This window comes from Malus sylvestris, chromosome 11, assembly GCF_916048215.2.
Source record: "Malus sylvestris chromosome 11, drMalSylv7.2, whole genome shotgun sequence".
Lineage (NCBI taxonomy): Eukaryota > Viridiplantae > Streptophyta > Magnoliopsida > Rosales > Rosaceae > Malus > Malus sylvestris.
Genome location: NC_062270.1, coordinates 33,822,059 through 33,834,400, shown reverse-complemented (window position 1 = coordinate 33,834,400; position 12,342 = coordinate 33,822,059). Strand labels below are relative to the sequence as shown.

Sequence of the window (12,342 nt, the reverse complement as noted above, 5' to 3'; positions counted from 1 at the left end):
AGATGGGACAACCCCATCTTACTCCGTAACTCATTGAACCAATCCGAGATCTTTGATCGAAGAACGACCGATGAACACAATGACCAAAACTCGACGAATCGAAGTCCTCTCAAAGATGCATTCTATTGTCATATGAACAGCAGATTGAACTACAAAATCATGCCACCGTTCCCACAAAACAAATGCATTCGCACTCTTGGATGCACTCGAGTTTCTGAGCTCGATTCCCCCTCCCTCAACATCGAAATTTTTTCGCCTAACAAGATGTCATTGAGGACAGAAGCAGAAATCTAACACTACTCTCCTTACCTACATCTGCAACACCACTCTTGTTTACACCAAGATGTCTCCGTAGGATCAATTCTCACTACAATTTCTCAACCAAAACCAAAACCATGGATAACAAACACAAGAATCTACATTCGAATTCCCAACCCGAATCGAGATTTCAGTGACCAACCTCAAATTACATAACACAATACAAATTCTCAGCATTCACAATCCATAACACAAATGTTTCAGTGTCACTCGCAACAAAAATTAAAAATTTAAAAAGAAAAAAAAAAAAACCCAAAACCAAATATTAGTTTAGGGAGAGTCCATAGGATCCTTCCTGGATTTATTTTTCGTTTCGGAATTCTTCATCTTTCTTTTGCTTGGGTCGTCATCCTGTTTATACCTGAAAACAATACGACCTCTAGTGGTGTCGTACCGGCTGACCTCGACCTTAACTCTGTCTCCGATCAAAATTCGAATGAATTTCTTTCGGATTTTCCCAGAAATGTAGCCGATGATAGTGTCGGCGTTGTCTAATCGGATTCGAAACATACCGTTGGGGAGCGACTCCGTGACCAGCCCTTCTTGGCTGAACTTCTGCTCGTCCACTCCCGGGGATTTGCTCGCGGCGACAACGAACGGGAACCGTTTGGGGCTGACGAGGAAGTGGTTTCCGACAAGACAGTGGCTGCTGCTGTTGTTGGTGATGTGGAGATGGGACTGGGGTTTTGGGTTTGGTTGGAATTTGAGAGTTGATGGGGTGAGGGTGAGGGTTAGGGTTAGGGTTTTAGAGTGGAAAGGGGGACAGTGGTGGAGGATTGGGTAGCGGAGGGAGGATGATGGCGAGGTTAACATGGCTTTTGGTGGTGGTGGTGGTGGTATGGGTGTTCGCTTTTGGTGTATGTTTTGTGGGTGGAGACGGCAAAGAGGAGGAGGTAAAGGGATTGGGTTTGGGGATTTTTGAGGTTGTTTTGAGTAAATATTGGATTCTGTCGAGGGTGAATATGTAGTTTCATTAGAATTCTTTTTCTCTTATTTATCTTTTTTTTAGGACATCAATATTTTTACACTAATGGAAATGAAGTTCGACTAAGTCAAACAATGAGCAGTCTAATTCAGTATTGAATTCGCCAACTTATGTTCTTCTAATTTTAAACATTCATTGAAAGAATTAACTTGGCAATATTGAGGTGGAGTTTCTCTTCAATTCACTTCATAATCGATTTATAGAATTTAAAATTTTAAATTTATAATATTAATATAATATATAACTCTATAAAGATTATTTTTGCAAAACATAAGTAATATATTATATCGTTTAGTCATCAAACTACAAAAAAATGGACAAATTTAATAAAAGTATTATGAACCATTTATTTGTTTTCTACTGTTGAAACAAACTTAGTTTTAATTAATTTATTTATAAAAATGATATTTACAAAATAATTTATAATATAAATAATTATTATTATAAACACGCAATTTTATGAATCGAACTCGAAATAAATTGAGGAGGAACAACTCTTAATCTTAAAGAGCCAAGCGCCTTTCTTTCTTATTGGCTAGAAAGCTTGTTAATGGGATGTAAAGTTTAAAAGGACGTCAATCCGAAAAAAAAAAAAAACAACCAAACGGGCCGATCCAAGCGGTAATGGTTAGTTTGATTTGGTTTTGACAAGTGAAAAGTCGGATGATGTTAATTGTATTTAGGATATTTTAAGAATAAAAGTGGGTGGAGAAAGAGTATTAAGTATTTTTAACTTTATATGATGAGTGAAATTATAAGGTAAGTGGAAAAATAGGAAGATGACGTGGGTCTAGTAACACTTAATTATTTTGGTTACAATTTTCAGCCTTATAAACCGCCCTGGACCGACCACTTGCATATTTGTATTCGAATGATTTTTATTAATATACATGTAATCTTTTTATTGGATTATAACTAGGTAAAGATGTTGAATTTGAGAGTTAGATATTTGAGTTGTAACTATAAAAGATTACATGTATATAAAAGATATTTGAGTTGTAACTATAACTACAGTTACAAAACTTTGACGTTTAGAGTATTTTTTTAACAAATAATATTATCTACAATAAAGATGTGGGGGGGGGGGGTGGGCTAAGCTTCAATCAGCTAGTAATAAAGTGATTTAAATTTGTCTTTAACAAGAACTGAACTTAAGATTTCTCATTTACAAATGAAGATGAATACCCAAGACCGTATTACTAAATGACAAAGTATAAAGTGATTTGATATACTAGAAGAAAATAAGGTAGTAATAATCGAGTTTTGTTATTGTAAACTGTAATTTGACCCAAAAAAAAAAGGATTTACACTTGAACTTTTCAAATCAAATCTTTTGACATTTGTTTGATTTTGTTAAGAATTTTTCTTAAGACTAAAATCAAGTCAAACTATTATACTGTAATTAGTGTGATCCTAAATGTTGATTGGGCTTAATAATTTATACAAATTGAATGGGCTGGGCCTTTCTTATTTATTAAGCGAGTCATTGTGAACCAAGAACCAATCACTAGACTTTGAATGAGTTGAATTTTGTTGGGTAGAAGAATTTGAGAGCTCTATGTTAGCATTAAGAGATGAAACATAACAAATCCGTCTAACTTTTAATGTTCGTAACTCCATCATTTTTACTATCTTTTGTCCACGGTTTGTGTCTACACACTTGTGGACTCTACCTCGCTATCCAAGCCAAAATTTGACCCAACAATCAACTAAGTTTTGAAACCACGAGGCTGAATTCAACAACTATAATATGCTTAATTTCTTCCAATATCCCGCGGCTTTCAATAAGAAGAAAAAAAGTGTACGAGTTATACTTTCTAAAATGTGACATAGGTTCGAGACAATAATCTCCTGATATATGTAGATTGTTCTCACAAGTGAATGGATGATTTATATCATGTCAATTGTCTTTTATATTTAAGCCAAAAACAAAATGTTGGTTTCAATTCAGTTATTCTATCACGCTTTTGTCGTTGTTTTTAGAGAGTTCATCTTCACACATAATTTTAACTTTCATACAACTCTATTTTGTCCATTGGATTAAATAAATCAAAAGAAAACAACTGACCTGATTAAATATAACTGTGTTAGAGGCTAAAAAATCGTGTTCATCATTTTATTTATGTATTTTTCATTGGAATGAAATTAACCTAGTAACCAAGTAGCAAACAAACGATAAAAAATTCCCATGTAGGCTCCAAATTCATTTATCAGCAAAACCTAACAATAAAAGATATATGCCACTTATTACTACATGTTAGTTAATATTCCTTTACACTTATGGGTAGAAAGTTTTAGGTTTGAAGTGCGTGGATGACGATTTCAATTACACTTTATCCCCTCACCCCTTACTACAATCTATACTTGTAAGTTAGGTTCAATTCATGTGGATGACGAGTTTGATGCCCAATTATGTGACTTGATACGAATTCCCCCATTCTTAGACTAAGTTCCACAACTAAGCAGGAAAGTAACATGACCAGTTTCGCTAATTTGTAAACTACCCAATTTTGTAGACATGAGGGTGGCCAAATTGGCCAGAATAGTGTGCACCCCTCAACACTCAACTTTGAAATTTTGAATACAGATTAATTAGCTAGATTATCACTCGGATAAAAAAAAAAATCAGCAAATCACAAATAGAAAAAAAAAATACTCCCATCCATCTAATTGATTTTTTCATTGTCACAGTGTACCAGATGATGGAAATATGACCCAAGTCCAAGTGAAACACAAGCCTAAAGAATGACAAGTACTAATAAGAAACTCTTTAAATCAATACTGAATGCAAAGTAAATAGTCTGTTTATGTTTATATACTAACAGAAGCACAAACAACACTGGAACTTACTTTCTCATAACTTTCATGTCCCCTGAATCTACTTCGAAGGATGCAGCGTCCACGGAACTGCTGCTGCAAAGGGCCAAAAAGTACAGTATAAATAGGGGTTACAAATTCTCCATCTCATTAGGGGCGGAAAACGAATAGACATCTCGATGTGATACAGCCTTTTCTAGTTTAGTTGGTAAAGAACGGCGAAGTCCATCCGAACCGTCCAATGAAGAATAAAGAGGAGAGAAAAGCGCCAATGGCACGCGAAGCGAATGCGGAACGGGCACGGAGAAAAATAAGTGTGGAGGAGAAGCAGCCGAGCTCATGCCCTTTGCTTCCTGGGCCCAAAGCAGTGCAGTCTTTCCTGGCCAAATCAAGGATTTGGGGCTTCTTGCTACGCATATGAAAAAAATCATTTTTTAAAGTAATATATATATGAATAGAAAGATAGATCCATCCAGATTTTTATATCTAAAAAAGAATCGATTTCATTCAACGTTTGATTCAAAGAACTGCGCTTAGCCCCCCCGCTCATGAAACGGCTCTGCTGCAATGGATGGCAGAGGGTCCGTAGTGCCAAAAGTGCTGGAGTGATCCAGTAGCCGGGAAGGGGATAAATGACCTGTATGACGATCAATCACAAACTTGGACGATCAATGGAGGATAGGATCAATGGAGGATGGGGAAGTACACCAGAATAGTAATTCCAAGGTAAAATGAACAAGGAGGACTATCCTTTGAGTTCAGCAAAATGTTGAGGATGATTTGCGGGAAAAGAAAGGCATCGAACACTAGACCGGCATAGGAACTTAAATGACCCAAAAGAAAATGACTTACAATGTGCAATTTGTTCTGCTTGAAGTTCACAAACAAATCAATGAAGCCGCCGGTGATGTGTAATGGTACACAAACAAGGAATACCATTTTCTCAGCATCCCATGAACCATTAGTTTGGAATCATGCAGTTGCATGGACCATTTAAGCTGGAGAAGACGTTGAAGGAATATGAAAGCCAACAACGTGACAACACGTACGGTCCTCTCATTCACCTCAAGCCATCCGCCAACTCTTACACGAGACATCTTGGCTTTCTCAGTTTTGCAAGAACAAGGCAAGTTAAGCACAAGTGGGAGCATGTACTTCAAGGTAAGAAATGCAAGCATGAGAACTGAAATAAAAGGGATAAGTTACGGTGTCTTTTCACATAGTAAAACTGGTATCCCACAAACATGCACGCGTGTTTGCTAGAGATCAGAGACATGAGAGCAGAAACAACACACACGAGCATGCAGATTTTCTCATAAGAGCAGAAACAACACACATCTCCGTTCTATTTTTTTTTTATGGAAAATTACAAGTTATTAGACACAGGCACCTTCTCATATTGATCCACTAAATCTACAGGGAAGAAAACAACACCCTCCAAACCGCTGCTGCAGCCTGCAGGTAAACAATTGCAGCAAAAAGCAGGATCCCAAAGACATCCCAAGCCGTTGAGAAGATACAAGCACCAGGAAACACATAAAAATACGACTGATTGTAGCCAATATAAGCATCACTCTGCTCAAGAACATGATTTTGCACGAACAAGGCCTCAAACTTTAGTAACAAAGGGATTAAGTGCCACATAATATGAATGCCAATCATGACAACCGAGATGAAATGGAGCAGATTGCGGTGCTTTTTTACATGGAAGAGTCGAAATCCTGAAAGATGCATGTTTATATGTTAGAGCTAAGATGATCACCTACTCTGTCATCCAGTTTCATTTTTCTGGAAGAAAAAAAGCTTATGACTCTAAGGACAGAGGTCAGAGTTAAAGAGGGTCAGCTTTTTCTCGTCTGCTTTCCATTCTTCCTTTAATTTCATCTCCATTCTTCTTTGAATTAATTGGAGGAAACTGGACATGGATAAAATCTCACAATCCATTTTTTCATTTGACAATGCTTGACAATCTAGATCTCTACAGGCCACCTATTTGATTCTTTCCGCACACAAATCAACCCGAAAGAATAAAAGCTCAGCGACTACAGTCAAAGGTTAACTTAATTAGAATTCATAGAGCATACTCTTCGTTAAGAGTCTAGATGACACACTATATAACAAAACACCATGTAAACAATCACAGTGCACCTTATAAATGCTTTGATGCATCCGTAGTCCAAAAACCGATAGAAAACCATAATCCACAGCGAAGAAAGCAAATAACAATTATTGTACCTATGAACAAAAGCATGCCTGTGTAGATTGCAGCAAAGATTAAAGAGACAAAAGAAGATTCCCCAAAATCATATTCTCATAGCGATTAGGCCTGAAGCATCTGTTGAACACAAGTACCAATTCATCTAATCAAAACAAACATAGCATAATACAAAAGGGGTTTTTCCTAAACCTGGATTAAGAGTCCAAGGGTACCAAAATCAAATCGAAAACTTCACGCCCTCGTCATCTGCGGTAGTCCCCTTAAAAATTGCAAGCTTCCCTTTCTGCTCCAGCATCTTCAAAGCCCTCATCAGAACCGTCCGATCAATCCCATGAAGCTCCGTCCCCCTCGATTCAATCCCAGTTCGGATTTCCTCAACCGTCATCACACTATCCTCCAATCCATTGTCCTTGACGAAGTCCAGGACAATATTAGCCCAGTCCTGAATCCGATGCCATAGCACAAGGCACTTTCGGCGGCTCTTATCCAGCCACTCCGCCCGGCCCTGCGCCACCAACGCCGAGAGGAAGGCTTCCCGGGCTTCGTAGGTGAGAGATCGCTCGATCGCGGGGTTAGAGAAGAGCGGAAATTCTTGGTCTTCCAATCCGATGACGAATATGTGGTGGGTTTTGCAGTAGTCGAGTATGAGGTCTTTCCATAGCTGTATCTGCTTCTCTCGGGTGTCTCTGACGGGTTGCAGTGTGAAGTACGGAGGGTAATTGAAGAACTGGGGAAGCTTGAAATCTCCCAATTTCTGCATCTGATACTCTCTTGGAGGCGATCGGAGGCCGGAAGCTTGACTGTGGCGGAGGACGGTGGGAGTGGGTAGTTTACCGGTAGAGGAGCAGAGAGTTTCTGAGGCCAAAAGGTCGGTCAGACGCCGTTTTGCCGACGATTGACGAAACAAAGGGGCGGTATTGAAAAGATAAGGGAGTCCTCTTTGCAAATGTTTTTTAACCTGCAAATATATACGTAACTTTTAAATCCAAACCGTTCAAAATAATCTAAAGGTTTTGAATATGCCACGTATTCAATGGTCCAGTTTTCTGAGCCTTTTCCCCATGCCCTCTCCCTTCATTTTTCCCTTTGCAATCGACGAGTCATGTATTTCCACATTAATGTTAGGAAACTTAAATTTATATATATATATATATAATTTATAAAATAAATGATGTGTTACAAATAAGAATGAACACATTTATTAACGTCTAAATAATAATCTAATCATTAACTTCTATGTTATTTAGTTTATAAATTTTGTTTACTAATTTAGTCTCCCTAGTATTACCCTTTCACCTCCACATCGTCTCTCTCTCTCTCTCTCTTACCTGCACACCAAAGTGTCAACATTGCTAGAAATGAAGAAATTAAGCTATGGAAATAGAGAGAGAGAGAGAGAGATGTCGAAGAGGTTTACAGAGAAAAAGAGAATCTTGCAACTGAATCTTTCTATTTCTGTTAAGTTAACTATTACAGGCATTCTCACTATTTATACTTATACAACTCATAACAACCTTTGAGACAAACCTCAGCGGCCACTAATAACAATACAAGTGGCATCCTCTACATAACTCAAATGGTTGAAAGAAGGAGAACATAATCCTTTGGTAAGGATATCTGCATACTGATCAATAGAGGATACAAACTGAAGTGAAATAACATCTTGTTGGACACGTTCTCTAACAAAGTGACAATCCACTTCAACATGCTTAGCTTTGGAGTGAAGAACTGGATTAGTTGCCAATGCCATAGCTAAGATATTGTCACAATGTAATAGAGGGGGAACATAACTTGGAATATGCAAGTCTTTAAGTAACTGTTGTATCCAAACAATCTCGCACTAGCAGTGGTCATGGCTCTATATTTTGCTTTAGTTGAAGAACGACTAACTTAATATTGCTTTTTAGAACTTCAAGATATGTGATTGGAACCAAGAAACACCACAAAACTAGTTGTATACCTTCTATCATTGGGATCACCAACCCAATCTGCAATTATGTATGCCTTAAGATCTAACTTCCAGGCCTAAAAAAAAACCCACAATCCATAGTTCCTCTGATATATCTCAAGATCCATTTGATAGCAACAAAATGAGATTCTAATGGAGTGTGCATGAACTGGCAAACCTGATTAACTGAGTATGCAATGTCAGGTCTTGTGAATGTTAAGTATTGCAAAGCTACAACAATACTCCTGTAATTAGTATGATCAGAATATAGAAGGCTGCCATGATTGAGTAGTTTTTTATTAGGATGACATGGAGTAATACAAGGCTTGCACTAAACCATATCTATCTTCTGCAGCAAGTCTTGTACATACTTGGATTGATGAACAAATAAATATTCAATTTGCAAGCCAAGGAAATAATGAAGAAGGCCTAAATCTTTCATATCAAATTCCTCTGTCAATTGTTGGACCACATACTATTCACTAGCATCATGATCTTCAATAAGGATGATATCATCTAAAGGTTCTGAATGTGCCACATATTTAATGGTCCAGTTTTCCTGACCCTTTTCCCCATGCCGTCTCCCTTCATTTTTTCCCTTTGCAATCAACGAGTCATGTATTTCCACAGGTAATGCTAGGAAATTTAAATTTGTAGATAAATTTTTTAAAATAAATGATGTGTTACCAATAAGAATAAGCACATTTATCAATGCTTAAGTAATAATCTAATCATCAACTTCCATGTTATTTAGTTTATAAAATTTTATCAACTAATTTAGTCTCCCTAGTATTACCATGTCACCCCACATTGTCTCTCTCTTTCTCTCTCTTACATGCACACCAGAGTGTCAACATTGCTAGAAATAAAGAAAATAAGCTATGGAAATAGAGAGAGATATATCGAAGAGGTTTAGAGAGAGAAAGAGAATCTTGCAATTGAATCTTTCTATTTCTGTTAAGTTAACTATTACAAAGCATTCTCACTATTTATACTCATACAACTCATAACAACCTTGAGACAAACCTCAACAGCCACTAATAACAATACAAGTGGCATCCTCTACATAACTCAAATGGCTGAAGAATGAGAACATAACCCTTTGGTAAGGATATTTGCATACTGATTAGCAAAGGATACAAACTGAAGTGAAATAACACTTTGTTGGACACGTTCTCTAACAAAGTGACAATCCACTTCAACATGCTTAGCTTTGGAGTGAAGAACTAGATTAGTTGCCAATGCCATAGCTAAGATATTGTCACAATGTAATAGAAGAGGAACATAACTCGGCATATGCAAGTCTTTAAGCAACTGTTGTATCCAAACAATCTCAGCAGTAGTAGTGGTCATGGCTTTATATTTTGCTTCAGTTGAAGAACGACTAACTGTATATTCCTTCTTAGAACTTCAAGACATGTGATTGGAACCAAGAAACACCACAAAACTAGTTGTAGACCTTCTATCATTGGGATCACCAGCCCAATCCGCATTTGTGTATGCCTTAAAATCTAAACTTCCAAGCCTAAAAAAAACCCCACAATCCATAGTTCCTCTGATATATCTCAGGATTCGTTTGGTAGCAACAAAATGAGATACTAATGGAGTGTGCATGAACTAGCAAACCTGATTAACTGAGTATGCAATATCAGATCTTGTGAAGGTTAAGTATTGCAAAGCTCCAACAATACTCATGTAATTAGTAGGATCAGAATATAGAGGACTGCCATGATTGAGTAGTTTTTTATTAGGGTTGTGGATGCAAATTTCTTCCTCCTTGATCTTGGAAAAAATTGCACCTACAAAACAAATAACACCTTAGGTCAAGGCCAAGAGCGTCACGCGCGCACGATGAATGAGGGGGGCTTTGGCAGAAGAACCTTCGATGCCAAAGTTAGAATTTTGAGAGAAAAGTGTTTGAGAGCTTTGGAAAATTTTAGCAAGAGTGGGAACCTAGGTTTTTGGTGAGAATGGGAGCTATTTATAGGGATAGGGTTCTTGATTTAGGTTGAATTTAGGAGTTATGGGAATAATTGACTAATTAATTTAGCAAATAAAATTATTGCTAAATTAACTAGCTAATTAATGTGATAAAATAGGTAAATATGATGAGATCAACAAGGGTGGCCAGCCCTTTGGGATTTTTGGGTATATTTTTTGGGTGATTTAATTGGTGATTAATGGATTAATTAGGAATTAATCCATTAATTAGCCAATTAACCTCCACTTAAATGTAATGTTCTGTAGGTTATAAAATAATTACCTAAGATGAGGATGGATGAGTATATCTTTGAATTGGTTACTTATTTTGGACACTTTTGACTTTATTAAAGGATGATTGTCCGCTGCTCGCATGTAGGAATCCCGGTATGCCTGAAGGGTATTTTTGTCCTCTTTTACCCAAAAATCCACATGTCGCCTTGTGATTATTTTTGGCTCCACAAGTGCTCCCACACCTGTTGGGTTGCTCGTAGGAAAGGGCAGCAGGTGTAGAGATCATCTTGCTTTAGGAAACGTATGACTGCTTCTTATTTTGATGTAGATTCTCTCTTTAATAGGAAATTAGGTTCTTCTAGGAAAGGAAAATAAATTTCTCTCAAAGCTTATTTAAGTCCACCTTAAGTGAGTTATTAAATCAACTTTGGAGAGCGATTTATTCTACCCTACAAGACAGAGAGAGCTTAGACGATATTTGTTCCCCATCCTCTAGCAATCTTCTATATCTTGCCCGTGTAAATGACTGTCTTTCATTGATTTCTTCGTCTTCTCCGTGCCGCACCGATGTAAGAAAAATTTAATTTTTTCTTGTCTTCTTCTTGGATAATGTTATTGCGGGGTAGCCGTCAGGGTGGTGCGGCACGTCGGTTAGCAGTGGCCAGGAGTCGGCTCGGCATAGGCCGAAGAGGCGTTGTGGCAGATGCCACTGCTTGGGCTATTTGGCTTGGCTAAAGCCAAAGGCAACTTGTGCGGTAGGGGCCGCGGATTGTGGCGCTAGGGCGCAATGCTAGGTGAGCCACATGGCTTATGTCCTTTGGGCTTTTGGACCTTACTCGGGTCAGGCTGGCGACTGAAAGAAATGAGGAGGTTGTAGGCCTCATGGGTTGCTGGAATGCTGGGCATGCAGGCCTCCTGCCTGCTAGAATGCTGGGTTGATCTCTTCTGCTGAGTACCGTGAATGACGTTGGCTGCTTAGTTCTCTTCACCGGAAGTAAGGTGGACTGCTTCCAAAGATGAGGTAAAGGTGATCAAGGCGGATGCATTGGCTCATCTGATCGTTGTCGTGGAGCTTACTATGAATAAAGGTGGAAATAAGAGATCTTCCTCGCCTACTTAAGAGATGTCGGTTGAGAAAAAATTGAAGACTTCTTCCGCTGCTCATGATGATCTGTCTGTTGTCGAGAGGCCTGTGATTGGCATGACTTCTTCCAATGGGAAGAAAAATGAGGGTGCTAGATCTGAGCATGTGGCGCCTTCCATGTTGAGAATGGCTAGTACAATTGTTGATAAGATTGCTCAGCGTAAAGGTTTTATCATGCCCTTAGTGCAGAAGTCTGTACTAAGACGTTCGTTGGGAGCCAAGTCTGGTTTACCTTTGGAGAGGTTTGCTATTATGAAGAGTGGTAAGGTGGACTCTGCTGCTAAAGTGGCACCAAGGCTCACTCTCTTTGCTGCTGAGACTGATTTGCCTACTAAGAAGGAAGATACTGCTCGCGTGGGCAGCTATGAGAAATCCACTAAGCCTGCTTCTGGGGAGGCTGCTGAGATCTATGTGCTTTTAAAACTAGATTTGCTTGAAGTCATGGACGCTTGTGCCAAGTTTGTTAATAGCGGTAGAAAGGTTGTTTGCCCAAGTTCCTTTGCGAAGCATACGACCCAATATGGAAGGACTGCTATGCTTGCTATGATGCATATATAGCAAGGCTGTCAAGAAGGTGGCGAAGATTATGGCAACTGAAGCTTATTCCTCAGCCAAGGAGATCAAGAGGTTGGATTCTGAGCTTGTTGCTTTGAAAGGGTCTAATATTTCTACCCCCACTTCTTTGCAGCTTGAGACCG

At 38.4% G+C, this 12,342-nt stretch overlaps 2 protein-coding genes across 3 annotated transcripts; both read right to left on the bottom strand.

Moving 5' to 3' along the window:
* Window positions 1–400: 400 nt before the first annotated feature.
* LOC126591564 (translation initiation factor IF-1, chloroplastic) lies at window positions 401–1,247 on the bottom strand. The gene has a single exon (XM_050257297.1). The coding sequence runs from the start codon at window positions 1,129–1,131 to the stop codon at window positions 589–591; it is 543 nt and encodes a 180-aa protein (XP_050113254.1). The 5' UTR covers window positions 1,132–1,247; the 3' UTR covers window positions 401–588.
* Window positions 1,248–3,964: 2,717 nt separating this feature from the next.
* Window positions 3,965–7,287, bottom strand: LOC126590941 (vacuolar protein sorting-associated protein 25-like). 2 transcript variants are annotated; one of them, XM_050256459.1, is made up of 2 exons: window positions 6,528–7,287; window positions 3,965–4,216 (listed from the first exon to the last, which is right to left on the bottom strand). In XM_050256459.1, the coding sequence occupies exon 1, from the start codon at window positions 7,096–7,098 to the stop codon at window positions 6,556–6,558; it is 543 nt and encodes a 180-aa protein (XP_050112416.1). In that variant the 5' UTR covers window positions 7,099–7,287; the 3' UTR covers window positions 3,965–4,216; window positions 6,528–6,555. The 2 variants fall into 2 exon arrangements, with proteins under 2 accessions (XP_050112416.1, XP_050112415.1); XM_050256458.1 differs by lacking the exon at window positions 3,965–4,216 and adding an exon at window positions 5,276–5,841.
* Window positions 7,288–12,342: the final 5,055 nt, after the last annotated feature.